This window comes from Aegilops tauschii, chromosome 1, assembly GCF_002575655.3.
Source record: "Aegilops tauschii subsp. strangulata cultivar AL8/78 chromosome 1, Aet v6.0, whole genome shotgun sequence".
Taxonomy (NCBI): Eukaryota; Viridiplantae; Streptophyta; class Magnoliopsida; order Poales; family Poaceae; genus Aegilops; species Aegilops tauschii.
The window spans coordinates 203,039,741-203,061,963 of NC_053035.3; the positions used below are offsets into that span (position 1 = coordinate 203,039,741).

The window sequence follows — 22,223 nt, forward strand, 5'->3', positions numbered from 1 at the left end:
TTGGATGACGGTCATGTAATATGACAGGCAATTAGTTTTCCTATCTTTATTGTGCCAGCCGATTGTGGCTTTTTTTGGCCTTTTTATTGGCTCTTTGTGAGCTTTTCTTTACTTGTTTCGAGACTTTTAGACCTTGTTGAACCTATTTGCTTTTTATAAAGGTGGCCGTATGCATCGTTCTGATGCAGAGGCCGGGGAGCCCCCTTTTTTGAAAAAAATAATATAGAGGTTAAAGAAGAATCACGAGTTCACCCTCATGATGTGAACTTTGTCAAGATTGCAGTTCGGATTTCTTACACGAGAGCAGTCTGAAATCTCAACTTGGACCTTCCAGCTTTCACACTTTTCGTAGCATAGTTCTGTACATTGGAGCTCCGCGAGCCAGGACATGGCGCTCCCAGTCGGACACCACGCCAAACGGGTTCTCCATCCGGCCATCGCTGTCCACCACGAGCTGGCCCTTGCCGTGCGAGATGAACTGCTCTTTCATTCCAAGCAGGACAGACTCCACGTCCGACTGTAAATAGATCTGCAACACCAAGTGCAAATTTATGCTTCATCTTTTTCTTCCCCAAGCTACAACCAAATGTTCTCCCTCTGACTGAGCTTGATGCTATAATCACCCTAACACATGTGCATGCGAGATGCTATTGAGGTGTTTAATACTGTCCTGCTAGATTGGTTACTATCCTATGTTGGTCATCATACTGTGTTCTACTACCTCCGTTTCTAAAATATAAGACGTTTTAGCAGTTTAGGAACAGAGGGAGTAGTTTTGAATAACTAGATTGGTTGCTTCCGTGCTTCGGCAGACACATAACCATGTTCAACATCTGAAATGGGAAAATGGGGACCACAGAGTATACCTTTCCATTGACCTGAAGAAGATCGGCAACAGCTTCGACAAGCATCCTTCGTACCATTCTCCACCTATTTTGCTCTTTGTTGAAGTCAGGATTTGGGCACTGCAAAAAGAGACCACAGCTTAAACAAGGCAGGTTATCCACTAGGTAGTGTAGCATCCATTGAGATATTTTTCGATAAAGGCATCCATTGAGATATACACAAAAAGACGAGACGCTAAAGAGTTAACATACCTGTATTGAGACAAGTGTCAACTGTCCAGGATAACTTGAAACTATCGAGCGAAACGTGGAAGTTGCATTTGTCGATAGAAAATATCTGCCAAAAGTAAACGATGGCATCAGTAATGATGAAATAGGAGTCACAAAAATGAAAAAGAAAAACGAGCTACACGAATAAAAGTAAAATTCATAAAATGCTTGGAATAGTTAAAACAGTTATTAGAAGAACTTCCATGTAAGGACTACTAAATGACAAGCAAAAGCATACCCTTGTAGATTACTAAGCGTGACATCTGAACTTCAATACTCAATACAGCAACAATTTTCCCTAAAATGTACTCCCTCTATAAAGAAATAAGACTGTTTAGATTACTAAAGTAGTGATCTAAACACTCTTATATTTCTTTACAGAGGGGGTAGCTCTCATGACATTTTTAACATGGATTATGTAATCCACCATCTGTTACGAAATCTGGATCTTTGTTGTGGCATACAACAAAGCAAGACATCTCGTATGAAAAAATCTAGCTCCGTGAGATTTCTGAAACATTGTTTAAGGTTAAGCCGATTTCACTGTCATCTCATCATATAAAAAGATCCAATGGGTCAATAATTCCCTAATAATAGATAATTGCTCTGGTCCCAATCAGATTATGATGCTCGGAAAATTTCACCATCCTACATGAATTGACAAGTTCAAGTCCAATCTACATGCATTGACAAGTTTAGTCAAACTAGTTGTCCAGAATAATAACCACATTAGAAAAAGAATGCTTCAAGTCAAGGTGGACAGAGTCACAGAAACAAGGTTACTTTGTTCTTTGTCGGAGTAATTTTATGAGCAAACTATTTGTTGGAACTGACATCACTGGCATGAACAGAAAGGGCGAGGGAAAGGAAATAAATAAGTAATAGTTCTACTAATTAAAGTAGATGTACAGGATGCTTACAAGTTTCTTTTCCCAGCTGATGCTACATCCTGAAGGCACCTTACAACAAGCTACAGCTAAAACAAGTTAAAAAAAGGTTGAATCACTAAATTCAATACAGGATACAGGCAGTTTTTACCTTTTCATTCATCTCAAGCCCAAGAAAATTCAAGCCTTCCCAGTTTCTAGCCATTTGGAATAGAAACAAACCATTTCCTGCACTAAGAATACTTGAGAAGGGTGCAAGAACCAGAGATGCAAGGCCTCGGAATTTGAGAAAATAGACAAACTATGAAGAAACTAAGAAATGTTCTATCTCTTGGTAATTTACGCTAGCATACATTTGCAAACATACACTTTGACAAAGCACACAGCAAACTAATAACAATTGAAATGAATGAACTATTTTTTGTGATGACTATGTTAAACATATAAGGTTCAGGTTCAGCGCATAGTGCAACATTGTAACGTGGTAGATCTCTTGGAGATATTCTGGTAGTTTGTTGGCCTAGATAACTAGCTTAACCGTGGCTAACTCTATCTCTCTCTTTCTTCTTCTCCAAGATGTACTCTATCTCTTGTATGCGCTACAGGGATCTGCGCCCCTGCATATAAACATGAACCACGTCCCCTCGTACAGAGGTAAGACGTTTATCGCATCTTTACATGGTATCAGAGCCTCCTTCTTCCACAACATCTAGCATCCATCAAACCCTAGCTCCAACCATGTCGTCTTCCGCCGTCGCTCCTGTACCCACCATCCATGGTCAGGTAACAGAGAAGCTCACCAGGACGAACTATGTCCTCTGGGCGTGCTCAGATCATGCCCCAGCTCATCGGCGCTGGCCTGTTTGGCTACGTCGACGGATCCATCAAGGAACCAGAGAAGTTCCTCGTCACCAAGGATAAAGATGGCAAGGAGGAAGCCGTCCCGAACCCTCTACACCAAGTCTGGGTAAGGGAAGATCAGCAGGTACTTGGTCATCTATTGATCAATCTCTCTCGAGAAGTTCTTATCCAGGTGACTTCGATCCGCAAGGCGCATGAGCTCTGGACTGCTGTGGCGAGCATGTTCTCGTCCCAGTCCCGATCCCGCATCAACAACATCAGGATCGCTCTCTCCAATGCGCAGAAGGGCACGCAAACGGTGGGCGCCTACTTCGCCCACATCCACTCCCTCGCCGACGAACCGGCGGCCGCTGGCAAGCCGCTGGATGACGATGAAGTCATCTCCTACATCCTGGCAGGGCTGGACATGGAGTACCAGCCGCTGGTGTCGGCACTCGACGCCCGAAAAGAACCGATCACGATCGATGATCTGTTCCCTCAAGTAAGCAACCTCGACCAGCGCATTGCTATGTTCCATGGTGCTGGCAACAACGCCGGGTTCAAGAGCTCCGCCAACGCCGCCGTTCGTGGTGGTCGTGGTGGCTCACGCGGCTACCGTGGCCCTCCGCGCAACAAGGGAAAGAACAGCGGCGGCGGCAGCGGCAACTCCAACAACAGCGCCTCTCGTGGGCGGCCCTCCTACACCAACAACAAGGGCCGTCACAACAACTCCAGGAGCCACCCCGACGCTGTCAAGTGTCAAATCTGCGGCAAGATCGGTCACTCAGCAAGGGATTGCTGGTACCGGTTTGAGGAGGATGAAGGAGAATCCTCGCAAGATGAGAAGGTCGCTGGTGCTGCAGAAGCCTCATACGGGGTTGATACAAACTGGTATGTTGATAGTGGCGCTACAAATCACATCACCGGTGAACTTGAAAAGGTGACTATGCGGGAGAAGTACCGCGGCCAAGACCAGATACATACAGCAAGCGGATCAGGTATGAGGATTAAACATGTTGGTCATTCAGTTTTTCAAACCCCTCACCGAAAGATTCATATAAGAAAAATCCTTCATGTCCCTAGTGCATCTAAAAATCTACTCTCCGTTCATCGTATTGCCATTGACAATCATGTCTTTCTCGAGTTTCACCCTTTTTTCTTTTTGATCAAGGATCAGGCAACGAGGAAGGTGCTCTACCGAGGTAGATGTGTTCGCGGGCTTTACCCATTGATTCCGGAGTTTAGAAGAATAAATAAGCAAGCTTATGGTGTCACCAAAGTCTCCTCGACAAGGTGGCATGATAGACTAGGGCATGCATCTTTTTCTTTAGTTGAACGATTGCTTAGGAAGAATAAGCTTCCATATGTTGGAGAGCATAATGTTGAAACAATTTGTGATTCTTGTCAAAAGGCTAAAAGCCATCAATTACCTTATCCAATTTCCACGAGTATTTCTACCAAACCGTTGCAACTTATTTTTTCTGATGTTTGGGGTCCTGGTCCAAGTTCTGTTGGTAGGCATACTTACTATGTTAGCTTCATTGATGACTATAGCAAGTATTCTTGGATCTATTTACTTAAAAAAAGATCCGAGGTCTTTCAAGTGTTTCACAACTTCCAAGCTCTCGTTGAACGAAAGTTTAATAGCAAAATCATTGCCGTTCAATCCAATTGGGGAGGGGAATATGAAAAATTAAACTCGTTCTTCCAAACTCTTGGCATCTCTCACCAAGTTTCTTGTCCTCATGCTCATCAGCAGAATGGATCTGCCGAAAGAAATAGGCACATTGTTGAGGTTGGTCTAGCTCTCTTGGCTGGCGCATCCATGCCCCTCAAATTTTGGGATGAGGCTTTTCTTACCGCTGTTCATATCATCAACATGCTTCCTAGTCGTGTCATTAATCATGAAACACCGGTAGAAAGGCTCCTTCGCATCAAACCCGATTATACATCACTTCGTGTCTTTGGGTGCGCATGTTGGCCAAACCTTTAGACCCTACAACAATCGCAAACTTATGTTTCGCTCGAAACAGTGTGTCTTCTTGGGCTATAGCCCTCAACATAAAGGAGTTAAGTGCCTTGATGTCTCCACTGGACGAGTCTATATCTCTAGAGATGTCGTGTTTGACGAGACAAAGTTTCCCTTTGCTGATCTACATCCAAACGCCGGTGCTCTTCTTCGCCAAGAAATTCTCCTTTTGCCATCACATCTAGTAGGTGCCTCTGGGGAAGATAACTGTAATGATCACATGCAAACTAATCCTCATAACAGTTTGCTTGAGCTATGTGAAGATGCAGGACAAAACAGTGAAGCCAATGGTGCTCACGGTGATGAAAACGGTGAAGAAACGGCTCCAAACGAGCCATATTTCATGTGCAGGCCCTCGGGGAACATATCTCCCTCGGGATCCGGGCCGCACCAGTCCTGCAGGCGATCTCCTTCGGGATTGACGCCCTCTGCACCTGCGCCTGACAACGACACGCCCGACAGCGCTCGGGTCGCCCGCCCTGACTCGGCAGCGCGCCCCGCCTTCGACCTATCCGCGGGCGCTGATGGCCCGCGCCAATCTCCGGGCCCCATGCGGCAGCTGACGAGCCGCTTCCCCGATCCGCCCACGTGCTACGCGCGGCGCCCGCGTTGGCCGTCCGGCTCGGGGCCCCATGCGGTGGACCACCCGACAGGCGCTGGATCTCGCATGGATCCTGATGACGCTTCTGGTGGGAGCGAATCTCCTGCTGCGGGCGGATCTTCTGTGGCGGATGGCGCCCCTTCATCACCCGCTGAAGCCGCAGAAAATCCTGCCTCCTCGTCAGATCCCAGAGTGTCTGCCTCGGGATCACCGGGGGATACTGATGTGGATTTTTCTGCTGCAGACCCCGGATCTTCTGTGCAGCAAACTGCTGCTGCTTCACCATCCATGCCACGCACACGTCTACAAAAAGGGGTATTGCAACCTGTCAATTATAAAAAGGTACTTAAGTTTGGCTTAGCTTGCTCTACAGGTGAACCACAAACGCTTGATGAGGCATTAGGTGACACAAAGTGGAAGCAAGCTATGGAAGAAGAGTACAGAGCACTCCAGAAAAACAAGACATGGCATCTAGTTCCTTTCCGGCAAGGTAAAAATCTCATTGATTGCAAGTGGGTATTCAGAATAAAAAGGAAGTCTGATGGAACTATTGATCGATATAAGGCTAGACTTGTTGCCAAAGGATTTAAGCAACGGTATGGCATAGACTATGAGGACACCTTTAGTCCCGTTGTAAAAGCTGCCACCATTCGTCTTGTTTTGTCTATTTCTGTTTCCAGGGGATGGAGTCTCAGACAGCTAGATGTTCAGAACGCGTTCCTTCATGGTGTTCTGGAAGAGGAAGTGTATATGAAGCAACCTCCTGGGTTTGAGAACAAAAACACACCTTTCCATGTCTGCAAGTTGGATAAAGCTTTGTATGGCCTTAAACAAGCTCCTAGGGCATGGTACTCCCGTCTCAGTCAAAAATTACAAGCACTTGGTTTTGTTCCTTCCAAGTCTGACACGTCACTGTTCATTTACAATAAGTGCAACACATCTATCTTTGTGCTCATTTATGTTGACGATATTATTGTTACAAGCTCATCAAATGAAGCAGTGACAGGACTGTTGAAAGATCTTAGTGCTGAATTTGCACTGAAGGATCTAGGAGACTTGCATTTTTTCCTAGGAATTGAGGTAAGGAAACAAGGAAGTGAACTTCACCTATCTCAGGAAAAATATGCTACTGATCTTGTAAGAAGAGCTGGGCTACAGGGATGCAAGTCATCACCAACACCAATGTCAAGTTCTGAAAAGATTTCTCTTACAGAGGGAGAACTCCTGAATCAGGAAGATAGTACCAAGTACAGAAGCTTAGTTGGTGCACTCCAGTACTTGACTCTTACAAGACCAGATATTTCTTTTGCTGTGAACAAAGTTTGTCAGTTTCTTCATGCTCCCACTACAGTTCATTGGACTGCTGCAAAACGGATAGTAAGATATGTCAAAGACACTGTTAATGTTGGTCTTACTTTCTCCAAGTCTACTTCAACTCTTGTCAGTGCATTCTCTGATTCTGACTGGGCAGGAGATATTGATGATAGGCGCTCTACTGGTGGTTTTGCAGTATTCTTTGGACCTAACCTAATATCTTGGTGTGCAAAGAAACAGGCTACAGTCTCAAGATCAAGTACAGAAGCAGAATACAAGGCTTTGGCTAATGCAACAGCAGAAATTATCTGGGTTCAGTCCATGCTCAGAGAACTTGGAATAAAACATACTCAAGCTCCATGTCTTTGGTGTGACAATCTTGGTGCCACTTATTTGTTTGCAAACCCTGTGTTTCATGCAAGAACAAAACATATTGAGATTGACTTCCACTTTGTTCGAGAAAGGGTTGCTAGCAGGAAGCTTGAGATCCGGTTTGTACATTCCAGAGATCAAGTTGCAGATGGCTTCACCAAGGCATTGCCTACAAGGAATTTTGAATTATTCAAACGTAATCTCAACTTAACAAAGTTGTGATTATGGGAGGGTGTTAAACATATAAGGTTCAGGTTCAGCGCATAGTGCAACATTGTAACGTGGTAGATCTCTTGGAGATATTCTGGTAGTTTGTTGGCCTAGATAACTAGCTTAACCGTGGCTAACTCTATCTCTCTCTTTCTTCTTCTCCAAGATGTACTCTATCTCTTGTATGCGCTACAGGGATCTGCGCCCCTGCATATAAACATGAACCACGTCCCCTCGTACAGAGGTAAGACGTTTATCGCATCTTTACAGACTACAGAAGAGAAACTGGCATTCAAGTCTTCTGAAGAAAGCCCTATATGCACAAGAAAGAGCAATAGCCGTATGCGACCTGTAAAGCTTGAAATACTTCAATGCACTAGACACTTTCACAGATGGAACCAGTAAGAGCAGCCACATTAAGGTTGTCTATCATTAAACTAGTGTGACAAACCACAACTATAGATTTGAGATTGGTCGTCTCCATCTGTGTTCATCATGCAACATAAAATGATTTGAGATTGAATATTCTAGGAGGGAGGCCTACCACTTCCTATATCAACAAACAATGGTTGTGTGGTGTCAGAGAAGACGTCATCCCATGGAATCTGATAGGGATAGCTCTGCAAAAAGAGGAAAAAATAATGAAAAAAAAAGAATCCGGGGCTAGAGAAAGGGAACTTTACAGTGTTCCAGTTTAAAAACTATTCTGTCGGTAGTAGTTAAGAAATGTTGACCTTCATTTGACTGAAGTATTCAATAAGAACAACGGTAAAAATTGCATGCAAACTTAGGTGCATGTCATCAAATGCAACAAAAATCGAGAAGAAGAGAATGGCTGTGGCTGTGACACTGACAGATCTGATGCATATAGGAACAGAATACATCAATGGGCGATGATTATTTCTGCTACCAAATATATTTATGAACATGTTGTTAAAGTTGTTGCAACAATGAGCTGGTTAAATGGTGCTAAGAAGTAATAAGCATGTAGTAACATAGTAAGGTCCATGTTACAAGTCCTCGAGCTGCTAAAAATTCTCAAGCGGAAAACCCCAGTTAATTATTTTCCCCAAAGATCCCTATTTCTTACGTGAATATTCATCATTTCTTATACAACTATATGTTGTTCAAGTTTTTCTTAAAGGAGTAAAGAGGATTTTGATTTTCAATCCCTTTCTATAATTTACTGCTCCATCCGTCCCAAAATAAGTGTCGTGGCGTTCACGTAAAGAGTAAAGCGGTCTAGAAGTTTACAAGAGTCATAGCATTACATAACAGAAAAACGACCATGTCAACTGTCAAACATTGGAATGTGCTCTTGAATAATTTCGAAACAGGGAACTCTCTCCATTTTCTCATAAATGTAACTTGAAGATACTGTTATATTTACAACGTTAAATCCCAAGAACCACTTGAAAATGAGGCTTAATTGTATAGGTATGCACATATATGTCGGCATGCTGGGGGCATCAGGGTATCAGGCTACACTTTTTGTCTTAGAATGTTGAGGACTTGTGGCAAGATTTGTGTCATGCATGATGCATTGATTGTATAGGCACACACATATGTGCTTGCACTGCGAATCATTCTACAATTTTTTATCTTGATAAAATTTTGAGTGCACTAGCGGACTCAGTAACAGAAATAGTAATTCTAGAGCATGACTTACTTTATCCAATGCTGCAATACCAGGCAATATTCTTCCTTTGAGAAATTCCCATACAATAGATTCATTTTCAGATGCTGTATATTGTGATGAAGAATCTGACATTCCTTTTACTGCCTTGCATGCTGCACCCCCTACTAAAATAATGTCACAGCTATTATGACTTGCTTTGTTCAGTATCTGACCCAACTGTGTTGCCCCGACAGAAAATTCTTCTGTCAAGTCAAAGCTTGTAGGACCGATCCATAGGATCTTCTGTGAGAAATAATTAAATTAATGTGAGAACTTGACGGGATAAAAGGATTTTCCTAAGAATTAAGGCATAAGTTGATAACTGAAAATAAAAAGGGAACTCCAATCATATGTAATATCGGAGGCCTGTACTGTTAACCCCTCTTTCTATTCAATGAAATGAAACGCAAAGTCTTTGCGTTTTCTCGAAAAAAAATCATACGTCCTATTTGATACTATACCAAGTAAACGTGAAAACATAAATCATCACTTATCAATCATAAGCTCTCAAGTTGCTCAGCGTGTATTGTTGTCTGTAATGCGTTATTCTTGTGACCTGTCAGATTTTCAAAGCAACTTTGTGGAGTTGTGGGGTATATTTTGCAGGTTTTTTTTTGTGAATAGGGTATATTTTGCAGGTTGATTCTTGTCAAGATGGTGCTCATGGGAGGCAATCACCTGCTGTTTTGTGATCGTCATGCACAAAAGCGTCCAACAAAGTGGGGACCCCATGGTAAAAAAAACAAAGTGGGGACCCGCCCAAGCCAGCAGAAAACAGTGAAGGGTGAGACTAAAACTGGCCTTAAGAACAAAATTTATGTGCTATTCTTTGGGCTAGCCCGCCCAACAATCTTGCTAAAGCTTGCCACTGGGGGGGGGGGGGGGGGGTGGCAGGTAAGTTTTTTTGTTGTTGCAATTTTCCAAGCTAAAATGGTGCGCATTCCTAATAACAGAAACATGAAATACTGCAAGACATGCTAAAAAAACTGTGAGATGTTTTAAACATTTCAATTAAAAATATTTCTATGCACTAAACAGAGCCTCATCACATTCATACCAATGTCATTTCTAACCTTGTATGATGACAACAAAGAAGAAATTCTCTCCAATGTCGATGGCCCTATATCAACTGGTGTCCAGCCCAAAGAAATTAAGCCTGGAAGATACATGGACATCAGAAAGTTATATTATTATTTCAATTATCTACTGGTATGTCACTTAAATGACCGAAGTCATCCTTTCAGGCAATTTTGAGAAATAACTACAGCGCAGCAAAAAATGCTAGAATTTACCAAATAAGATATACCCAAGCAATAATAGACGACGGAACCATGAACATGCATCATCATCTATCAAATCAGGTGAAGTGTCAACTGTGTAACTTTACAGGTTTGCAGATGCAGGGTAATTTCAGCGGCTGATTTGTTTTTTGACCAGAAAACTGTAGGTGAGGCCCTGACAGTAAATTTTATTAATATAGACACAACTTTTTCGATAAAGGGTGCATTTATTAACTCAAAGTGTAGCACCAAGCGGATATAAAACATGATGAGCAACACCCGGCCTTTGCATAACTAAGATGCACACAGCCAAACATCAGCAGTCTGACAAAAGGAAATAAAAAAACAACATATCAGCAACAATAGAGTCATATTGAACTGACACTATGCCTATGTCGAAGGAGGAGGTGGACCGATCCTGAGAAGTATTTACAGAAGAAAAGAAGGGGGAGTAAGCAATGGAATTTAGCCAAGAGAGGAAAGGACCTGCCAGGAACTAATCCTAGAGTTGGTGTTCTAGAAAAATTTCATTCCTTTGCTTCCAAAATGCACCAGGCAGCCATGATGAAGACATCCATGAAGAAAGGCTTGGCAAAAGCAGTTCTTGCAGAAGTGAGGACTGCAGTCATATCACAGCTGATGCTAGGGAGAATACCAATTCTGGGCTAACAGTTTGTACTGAAAGGGCAGGTTAAGAAGAGGTAATCTCGAGTTTCAAGAGGCCCATTTGCACAGAGGACACAACAGTAGCCTTCGCCTATGTAAATAACTTTCTAAGAAACATATCCCTTCATTCCCTTGTGTTAAGTTGTCATTGAAAATAAGCTAAGCAAGTAAGATGCATCTTATCGTAGTAAGGCAAGTAAGCTGAGCAACTGATATCAGTAAAAATCATTCACGTTATTTCAATTCCGTGAACTATATGGGCATAGTCCTGTGGGTAGCAGCCATGCAGCAAGCCAGTAGCAGCTTTGGCAACAAGGGGAGGGGGGGTAATCTCATCCGTTAGTGTAGTATTTGCTAGACTTATACTCTGACAGTAAGTTGCTCAAAAAAAGAATTAGAGTCGTATTGCAAACAGGGTGTTAATTCTAAAGAATGATTAGTGTTGCCATTGCCAATAAATATGGCACGAGTAATAGGAACCACATGAACAAAAATACATAGATAAACAAGGAAATAAAGCCCAGTCATACTCACCAGACAATAGTTCAGCTGAGTCAAATATTTCCAGTTGTTCATTATTGTTGCTGTTCAAACACCACAGGTCTGTTGGATAATAAATAGGAATGTTCCTATTATGAGCTATTTCAATAAGTTGTAACACTTCCTTGGTTGCATTTTTTTCTATCAAACAGGAGGACACTGGAATTCCAAGGCCATTCATTATTTGAAATGATAATTTTCCAACAAGAAACAACCCATCGCATTGAGAGGCTAACAGATGCAGTGCAGGTGCCTTTCTCAAGAAGTTACTGCCTCCAATCTGCAATAAACAGAAAAATATCAACAAGAAATCAATATGGCTAAACAAAAATAAAGATCCTCATTAAATAGTTCCTAGTAGAAAGTACTAATCCTGCTTGCAGATAGTTAACGGAATACACTTGCTAGGAACAAGGATCATTTCTGCATGATTACCAATTGTGATTAATTATTAAACACCATGAGTCCAATATTCTCGACCACCAACTGAAGTGACCATGTTAGAAAACCCTCTAAACTTGCCTGTTATCTACCATGAACATAACAGGACAATACATAGAGCAAATAGTCCTTCCGTAAAACTCGAGAAATAGGGAAAGCAACTATTAGCTTGTACCATCCAGATTTTGACATAGCCGGCCTGGCGGGAGGGGCGGGAGCGGCGGAACCGGCCTGACGGGAGGGGCGAGAGCGGCGGGAGCGGCGCCTGGCGGGAGCGACGCTTGGCGGGAGGGGCGCCGGCGGGAGGGGCGCCGGCGGGAGACGCAGCAGCGAAGAGAAGACGCGGCGGCGGCGGGATGGGATCGGAGCACGAGTTGCGCATGCGAAAAAAGAGACCTAAAGCTCTAATACCATGTTAGGAATAAGCAACTTGTATTCCCATGAGGCCATAGGCCGATATATATACATGTACAGGTGTGGAACATATGCAGGAAACCCCTTATACAACGGGATAAATACAAAGGGGTACATGACCTATATTATAACTCTAACAAAAACAAGATCAGAAGTGCAGCTCTAATCATCCGCTGTTGGATAGGCAAGCTAAGCTACATGTTTATACATACGGATGCTGGCCAAGATAATTCCAACCTCCCAGTCTGATCATTATAAAGAATAGTAAAAACAGAAATGGTTGGTGTGGTGTGTGTGTTTAACAAGTCATGGCATCAAAAGAATGATTAGCTTTGCTATTCAATGTGGATGATAAGAGAAGGTAGATTCAACATTTTTTCCTCGAACACACATCAAAATGCATGCCGCTTTGTAGAATCAACATATATTCATTATGTAGATGTACCTTTTTTCTGACAGAACCAAAACTAAACCGCATATTTACTTGACAATAAAAACAAAGGACAAATCAAGACTGAACATGTTAATTGCTAGAGCTAATGCTAGTAAAAAGGAATTGAACAAGTCCAATTTTCAGGTCTTAACCTTGTAAATAGTTTCCGTAGGTATGTATAAACTATGAACTGAAAATAAAATAAGGACCAGTGATTACTATTGCAATGTATGGGCGCCTTGTGGTGTCATTGATCTTTAGCAATTGCATAAGCTCCTCCTCAAAATGGAAACCAGCAAGAGATGCGTAGCAGAAACGAGTGATGCCAACCGTTGATGCGCGAATCTTATGAGACAATGAGAAAGAATCATTGACAAAGATTGCTGCACCTGAAGCTAGCTTCTGAGAAAAATCATTGCAGTTTGCATTTTCTCCCCTGAAGTTCAAAAGATTTTCAAACAAGATAATATCATTCTGCACCCGTTCTTCCTTCTTACATGATGTTAAACAAGGGACACCATTCACTGGGATGACCTTTACTTGAAGAAGCGATGACATGTAGTCTGACGATCAGCATTTATGACAGATTATTTTCAGTTATCAAGAATGAACAAAAGAAGTTATTCTGGATAAGTTAGCCGCATTTAAAAATATGTGATTCAGAATGCATGACAAAATTAAGCCAGTATAGTGTCATAAACAGTATGAGAAAAGATACAAGGGAGAAATGCAGTTGTCCAGACATTTAGTGCATGGGTGCTAAATAGCATTATTACTCGGTTTCTCCAATAGTACAGATACTTTTGGTTTACAAATAAAATAATATTTACAGGTTTGGGTTCAAACATGTAATCTTTGTCAGATGCCTTGGCTTACTGACGTTAGAATCAATCTGTTGCAAACTGAATAACTGTTTTTGGGTCCTAGAGTGCAACCATATCTAACAACTTATCAGTATAAAGTTTGGCATAAGCGTATTAGAATATGAATTTCAAATAACCTGCAAAAGATTCGGTTGACTTGAGCACTGGATTAACAGATTGGAGGACTGGATCCCAACTGGTAACTAGAAGAACTTTCCCTCCTGCTTTGTACAAGTATTTGATAGTTGACAGTGTCCTTTTTAGTGAGCAACTAGATAGTCCTAGAGGATCTAAAAGAAGTACAGAATCAAGTCGCACCAGGACCACCTCTCCATAAAGTTTTTCAATTGGGAAATTCCTAAGAGTTTGCACGTGCAGGTAAGAAGTTGACCTATCAACACAAGAATATTTGTCCTGAAATAGATTATAAAAGAAAATGTTAGTAGTCCATACTATCAGTGGGTTAACATGTTATGCCTGACACTTATGAGAAGATTCAGAAAATAAATACTGCTTGAGAAGACTACATCATGAGAAGAAACACTGTTTGTTTTTGTCCTTCGATTCAGAATGGTTCGTTCATACATACTCCCTCTGTAAACTAATATAAGAGCGTTTAGATAACTAAAGTGGTGATCTAAACGCTCTTATATTGGTTTGCGGAGGGAGTAGCATTCAACATGACATAAAACATAGGACATACAAATGCAACACTTCACATTATTTTTTGCTATGATATCAACTAAAATCAAACACCACAGTGATTGATATTCAACTATATTTAGCATCCAGTGCATTCTGGAGTACCTCCTTCTGAAGATGAGCTACATTTCCAGTAGAACGTGGCACCTGACAGCATTGTACTCTACATAACGGTCTTTGACTCCCTACAATAAGAAATTTAAGATTCAGCACAAATGACCTGAAACTGGAGCAGGGTATTGCCCCCACAAATCCTTGAGGAGTCGAGGGCTAATCACAAAGAAAAAACACGAGATAATACCAAGCATGATGGGACATCGGGCTTACCAGAGATGCAACAGCTATGTCCAGCACACTCGTAGGATCCACCAAATGGCGGCCATGATTCTCGCCAGCGAGATGTTGCTGAGCTCAACTGAACGCCACAAACCTGCATGAAGCCTCCCTTCTGAAATCTCGACTACTTGGTGCGCCGATGCTGAAATTTGAGCCCTAATTCAACAGAGATCGAAATGTAAGTATCAAGGTGGAAGCGAGAGCACAAGCTGAGACGCAGTGCCGCGGAACCTCGGAAGGGGCCATGGGCATCGGTTCAGTTGCAGAGGTGCAAATTACAGGGGCAGGCATGTGCTGCTACATGCTGCAGCAGCTAGCCGTGAGTTTCTGCGTCGCGGTGGTGCGAATGCTCGATCAGAGCATCAGATTCGAGTGAGCGAGAGGGAGGATTACCAGGCTTGCGTGCCGGTGCCGCCGACGGGGACCCCGACGCTCCCTCCGCCGCTTTCGTCTCTCCGCGACGAGGAAGATGAAAGGGGGGAAGACAAGGAGAAGCTTCTCGCTGGTGGATTGGTACCCGGCAACGAGGAGGAAGAGCCCGTGCCGCTTCTCGCGCTGCAGTTGGAGGGCAACGGGGGAGGGGAAGGCACGCTGTGTGCCGTTGGGGTCCGGAACCGCGGAAGTGGAATGACGACGGGATAAGAGCATCTACAACCGGAAACCGGAAGGCTGGTGATGAAGTTCTCTGACTTGCAGCTTCGGTGTGTGTTGATGGAGTAAAGATAAGTGTATTCGTGAATAGTTCTACTGACGTCGGCTGAGCTGGAGGGGTAGAAAATGAAGGTGCTGAGGGTGCAACTGATGGGGCAGTAGTTGGAGCAGACACTGTAGCTGATCTGGGCATCTTCTGGAACTGGGTGGTGGTCAGGACTGTAGGACCATCGTCACCATCACTGTCAGTGCTCATCCTGGCCTCGTTTACATCCTTCTTCGGCTTATCAATAGTCGTCTGAATCTGTGTCACTTTAATGTCCAAGGTATAGAACTTGGTTCCACGATCCTCTTTAAGCTCTCTTGATTCTTCATGAGGTTAGCCAAACTTCGCTCGATCCTCTTAGATGCTTGAAGAAAACACTGGTACTGACTTTCATACAGGTGTTGCATGGCTGTCGTCAGCTCGTGTCATGAGATGTTTGGTCAAGTCCTATAACGAGCGAAACCCCGAAGTCATTTAATTTGCCTTGGTCTTGAGCAATGGAGCAGATGAAGAGCTAAGGGCAGCTATTGTCTCAGCATATGCCTGTGCTGCAGCAGAGGTGGGATAAACAGTAGCGAAGCCAACGTTGTACCATTGGGTTCAGATGAACCCAATAAAACTTGCTATCTACGTTTATGTTATATACGACGTATTAGGTCTGATCCCAATAAAAAATTAAGCTAACCCCATCAAAGCTGCTATCGTCACATGATTAGACAAATAAAAAGGCCTAAAACCCCACTATCAGGCATCTTCGTTACTAGATCCATACATGTACGACATCTCATCTTAAAAAAGAAGAGAAAGACAAATATATGTACGAGGAATTCACGGACGGCAACCATACGCCCCGTCGCTTTCCCAACTCGCCTCGCCTCTCTCTCCCCCGTCTGGCCCAGTTTTCTGTTAGCCCTTCGCTTCGGTCCTCACCTCGACGCCAGCACCTAACGGCAAGTGCAATAGGGCACAATTACAAATCGATAGCAGCAAGCGCACAAGCGCTCAACTGCAGTTTAATTCGAGGCAGTAAGATCACCTCCACATCTCTTCTCTCTGTATGTTATCCCCAATCTAAATCTAGTAGCCTAGTACGGGAAACTTTTTGGCCTAATTTTCTAATTCTCTTTTTCATGGACTTTGATTGATGTAGGCTATGGAAAGATATTTTTCAAAGAAGATAAGTCGATTATCTGATCCAGATAATGATGCGGGGACATCAAGGTCACCCGTTAGATGTAATGATGCAGTGTTTGATCTTTTTAAGGCAACGAAAAATCGAAAAGGGACACTCTGAAATGTGAGTGACTTTACATGATTCTTTCACATGATGTCACTTTTATTTTGAACTTGCCAAACTAACTTGTTATTTTCTTCAATGTTTTTACAAAGATGAGAAGTTAGATCCGAAATATGAAGTTTATTTTGGTACTTCTCTATCTATAATATGTAAACAGGTGATTTTATAATTTCATCCGATTGGTATGTTATGCACTCTTCAATTTTAAAGTAACAAATTTGTGTGATAAGTGATATCGTATTCATATTCATTGTGCTTTCTTTGACTAATATAATGTCGTTGCGATATGTCACAAAATGGGACTTAGTTCATACAAAATTTTCACAAGTAGTTAATGAATGAACCCATTGGCGAAAATTTCTGGCTCCGCCCCTGGGATGAAAAGGGCTCGTTGGTGCGGGCGATCAAGTAGATATACTTTGCTACCAACTTTGGAGTTGATGAGCATCTGAATGTGGGGCGCAAATCCACATGAGCGCTTCTGGCCTGCAGCTGTCCTCTTCATAGTCTCGACAATGAGATTCATCACTTTGAACTTGGTGAATCCATCCAACTAGGTGCAACATGTTGATGAAATGGCCCCGTATCATCTTTTCATCTCCAGACTTGGGCATAAGAGTGTGCCTCAAGATAGTGCTGATAGTGGCCAGCTCTGGCAAGAGATGGTAAACTGATCCGAACTTATCAGTAGCAACATAGTTCTGGGGGATTGGAGTGTACATGTTTGCCATGAAATTGTGGTCCATCTTGGGCTTGTCGTATACATTAATGTCATCCTCATGAGATTTTGGAGACAACAAAACATAGTGAGCTTATTTCCTTTGAGGAACCTCATGAAGTTATGCATCTTTCCAAAGAACGCATTATTATGTTGATCCTCCTCGTCACATTCACCCATCGCCTCACGATAGACGTCAATAGAGGCTTTAGAAATGAATAGAGGAGGGTTTGCAATGGGAGATACCCCAGACTTGCTTGGGAAGGTATCTTGCTCATCATCAGCCTCAACCACCTTAGCCATTAAGCACATGTGGGAGTTGCCTTTGTGGTCACCCATGTAGTCTTATATGACCACATCATCTTTCTTGTTGACAAGCTTCAAAGGCTTCACCTGAGTTATAATGGCAACTCCGGCAACATCACGGGGGTCGGAGTCTTCTTGAGCAATCATGGCCTTCCCATCCTTCTTCTTGAGTTTGGCATTCACGGGATTGGGCAACAACTTCTTGACAAATTTCCTCTTGGGAAATCTTGGTTAGTCTTCTCTGTTCTCATATGGGCAATCATTGGCAAAGTGCTTTGTGGAATCACAATTGTAACATGATCCTAGTTCCTTCTTTCCAAACTTGCCTTTGTAAGCACCTGGACTAAACTTCTTCACAAATAATACCATTTCATCATATGAGGGACACCCATCCGAGTCAACTTCTTCTTCATCATCAGCACTTTCTTCTTCATCAACTGATTCTTCGTCTTGGACATGCTTGGCCTTTAAAGCAAGGTTGGTATTTTTGACTTCCTCATTGCATGGCAAGTTGTTTATTCCCTTCAAGCCTATTCTCATCATATTGCAAGAAGGTAGCAACCACATCACATGGATTCATGGTTGAGAACCCATGCTCACGTCTTATGGACCAAACCATGTTCGCATCGTGAGGTGCAAGAGCAGTAAGTAACTTGTCCACAAGGAATTTGTTGGTCATGGTGAATCCATCATCAGCCTTTTCACACTCGAAGCTCTCAATTTCAGAGGCAAGAGTGTTAAGGCGTTCATGGAGCTCTTGACTCATCCTTTTTCTCATAAAGTAGTACATGTCACTTTTTGCCATTTCGTATCTTGCTTGTTGGAGTGTTGTAGTGCCAATCTTGGTCAACACAGGAGCATCCCATAGTTGCTTGGTGGAGTTGATGTTGAGGCACAATTTTCTTTCACTTGCGAATATGCCCTTCCTTATGAGTGTCATGGCGTTGAGTTTCTTGTTGTAATACGGAATGAGATCATTGGGGTTTACGGGGATGTAGCCTTTTTCCACAATCCCCCACAACTCATCAGAGGAACCCTTGATATGATCATGCATCTCAGTTTTCCAAAGTGAGAAGAACCCCTTTGCATCAAACAAAGCGGGGGGGGGGGACTCGAAAGTTATATTTGGGTTTTGTTGGTGATGGTTTAGGATAGTTCCATGGATATTCACTTGGATTAATCCCCGAGGTAGGGCAGAGGTAAAAGGGGCATTGGGCTTGGTCACCAATGGTGCAATCACCCCTCATAGCTGTAGTGACACCACCGAGGCTTCCCAATACCAATCTTATCTCTACTGCTCGATCAATTAACACTTGAAGATTGGAGGTATTCATTTCTAACTTTGGGTCACCTAGCTCAGAGAAAGTACCGAGAACTACCTCCCCTCCCCCATTGGACATCTCGCTTTGTGGTGTTTAAGCTATAGAATAAAACATGAGGCTCCGATAGCAATTGAAAGGATCAAGATTGATCTAGATGGGGTGAATAGGTACAACTACAAATTTTAAGTACTTATATTATTAGAGAGATAGAAATTTTAAGCAAGCTCAAAATATAAATGTGATACTAACAATTGCTAAGGTGAGTCAAGTTTCTAGGAAAGATGATAGCAAAAATATGTAGAAGCTAAACAACACAATATGATATATCAGGTGCAAGGTCTACCAAAGTAACCACAAGTAAAGAGCTACCGAAACTTTGGAGACGAGGATGTATCCCAATGCATGTTCACTTCCTTGGAGAAACTAGTCGCCGTTGGAGAGGTGGGTGTTACCATGAAGGCACACCAAATATACTGCAACAACATTTGATTCTCAACCACTAGTAGTAGACCCCTTGAGGCGGCCTCCGAACCTTCACAAACTTTTCAGGGTAAATCACAAGTTGATTGCTCACCGGAAAGCTCCTATTGCCTAGGAGTCTCCAACCTCCAAGAGTACCAAGATCAAGGGGGAAATGCTCAAGACCTACTCAAATCACATATTGCTTTGGTCAAAAGAGGTGGGAGTGGATCTATCACTTGGTGAAATCTCTCTCGAGAAATCTCACAAGTCTCTTAGGGATCTAAGATTTGGTGTATGAGAAAGAGAGGGGGGGCACTTGGGTGTTCTAGGGTTCAAATGAGTGTAGTGGTCAACCCCCTCCGTGAAGGGGTGGAGGGGTATATATACCCATGGAACTAGTCGCTTTGAGGCAGAAAACTTACGGACGTACAGTCCACGCGAAAAGTGCCCGAACAATCCGGCTGCTAGATATTTCAAACTAGTAGCCAAGGTATTAAGCGTAGAGATTAGTGGTTGGACAGTCAGGACGACCGGACAATCCATCCGGTGTTCGGCCAAAAATTTAACCTCTCGGGTGTCACCACCTCTTTACCGGGACGAATGCCCATACACAAACCAAACAGTCTGACTATGCCTGGATAGTTGCTCAGATAGCCCAGCCTGCCTTTTCAACCTTCAGGTGCGAGATACCATCTACCCGAATAATCCGGGCATGAAGTGCACTGACAGTCTGGGCTGCTAGAATTGTGTATTTCTTGGCAGGATTGAACCTAGGAGTTGCGGAGGCTTGGGGGCATTGGATTTTCTATGGTGGGCTTAGTAGAACGTGACCTAATCATGTCATTTGCATGTCCACAATGATCATCTCTTAATAATGGAGGATCCCTAAGCTCAATACAAAATAGAAAATGTGTCGATTCTTCACCGTAGCATGTCTTGAGCCTTCGTCACTTTTAGATTTTTTTTGCGAATTAAGTACTTTCATTACTTAGAAGGAGACCTCATAGTCAAGTTTACAAATTCCAACTACCTCTTCTGGTGCACACCGTATCCAAACAACAGTTTTTGGCAGCGTACGACCCATCTAAGCAAGTACATGGCTCGCTTCGTTCTGGTCACGTTTAATGGACGTGATGTTATGTTGCCTGCTAGCCAGTAGATGCCTGACTTCACTCACCAATGCTACCATTGGTGATCTGTCCATAGAGGAATCACTAACCATATGCGCTGCAATAGCATAGTCTGTTTCCACGATGATACTCTTAGAACTCCTTTCATTAGCCAGGGAAACCCCTTCTATGAGCGCTGCAACTTCTGCTTCGAGACCACTTCTGCATCTCTGAATAAAGCGGCATGAGGTAAAGATAATGGCACCTCTATGGTCAAGCAGAATCATTCCAGCTCCTCCAGTACCCTCCTCCACCATCCATGATCCATCAATATTAAGTTTAACCCAGCCTAGTGGTGGCTTGCTCCAGCTCACCATGGACCTTGGCCTCTCTGTTGGTGTTGTATTCAATTTGCCCTTTCTATCCCAGCCGCTGTGTGAGACCACCTCCTTCCCTTTAGCAACATCAACATTTGGGTTCTGCTGGATGTTCAGAAGCTATTCGATGTAGCCACCTTAGAATTTGGTAGAAGCTTCAACCGGTGGTGCCAGTTTGTGGTGGTATATCTCATTCCTCACATGCCAGTTCCGCCATAAAGTCATGATCACAGGAAGGCGTTCTTCGGGGCTGCAACCATCGAGTAGATGAATGATCCATTCGGGACCTGTGTGGGTGATGGCTTCTAGCTTGGGCATGCTCCATGTTTGTGCCATCGCCCTCCACAGACACCTCGCCAGCCGCACATGGCGTGGAAAGAGTCCTCGCGTTCCAACCCACATAAAACACGTGTTAGAGACCTCAAGTTTACATTTACATTTATTGTTAAGTGTAGCCAAAGCATTTGTCGCAACCCTCCATGCAAAGACTCGTACCTTCGGGCCATGCAAAGACTCGTACCTTCGGGGGAGTAGGGCACCCCCACACTGCCTTCCAGACGGCACGAGTGTCGTCCAGTGCCCTGCTAGTGACACACGTGGTGGTGCTGGTCCGCTCCTCTAGAGCGGTCTTGTAGGCGCTTCGTATGTTGAATATACCTTGCGAGTGTGGAGCCCATGCTAGGACATCGTCTAGCCGCCGTGGGCTGGCTTTGATCGCCAAAATGCATTCCACATCCGGTGTAGAGAAATGTTGCTGAAGTAGTTGCACACGCCATCGACCATTGCCATCAAGGAGTTCGGATACCCGCCATATCCGGCAGGTACCTCGAGGAGTAATTGGCATGTATGTCGTGGGGCATGGGATCCATGGGTCTCTCCACACCCGGATCCGCTCGCCGTTTCCCACTCGCCAAATGAGCCCTTTTTTTAGCAGCTCGAGTCCATGCTGAATGGCGTGCCACGTCGGTGACGCGTTGCCTGAAAAAAAACGGTGTCCTAAAGAGAGCCATTCGGGTAATATTTTGCATTTAGCACTTGTGCACACAAGGACTCCGGCTTGATCAGCAGGCGCCATGCCTGTCTTGCTAGTAGAGCTTGGTTAAAAAGACGAAAATCTCGAAAACCAATGCCCCCTTCCCTTTTGGCTCAAGCAATTTCTCCCATGCAAGCCAATGAGTCTTTCTTTGTCCCTGTTTTTATCCCCACCAGAAATT

The 22,223-nt window shown here is 43.4% G+C and overlaps 1 protein-coding gene across 2 annotated transcripts; it reads right to left on the minus strand.

Moving 5' to 3' along the window:
• Positions 1-309: 309 nt before the first annotated feature.
• On the minus strand, positions 310-15,469 carry LOC109779783 (uncharacterized). Of its 2 annotated transcripts, XM_020338407.4 has the most exons (14): positions 15,115-15,469; positions 14,713-14,877; positions 14,491-14,570; positions 13,821-14,097; positions 13,040-13,383; positions 11,527-11,812; positions 10,120-10,202; positions 9,038-9,289; positions 7,913-7,988; positions 2,154-2,230; positions 2,036-2,085; positions 1,098-1,182; positions 867-965; positions 310-529 (listed from the first exon to the last, which is right to left on the minus strand). In XM_020338407.4, exons 2-14 carry the CDS (start codon positions 14,819-14,821, stop codon positions 338-340), a joined length of 2,010 nt encoding a protein of 669 aa, XP_020193996.1. In that variant the 5' UTR covers positions 14,822-14,877; positions 15,115-15,469; the 3' UTR covers positions 310-337. The 2 variants fall into 2 exon arrangements, with proteins under 2 accessions (XP_020193996.1, XP_020193995.1); XM_020338406.4 differs by lacking the exons at positions 310-529; positions 867-965; positions 1,098-1,182; positions 2,036-2,085; positions 2,154-2,230 and adding an exon at positions 5,012-5,775 and having other exon boundaries at positions 15,115-15,431.
• Positions 15,470-22,223: the final 6,754 nt, after the last annotated feature.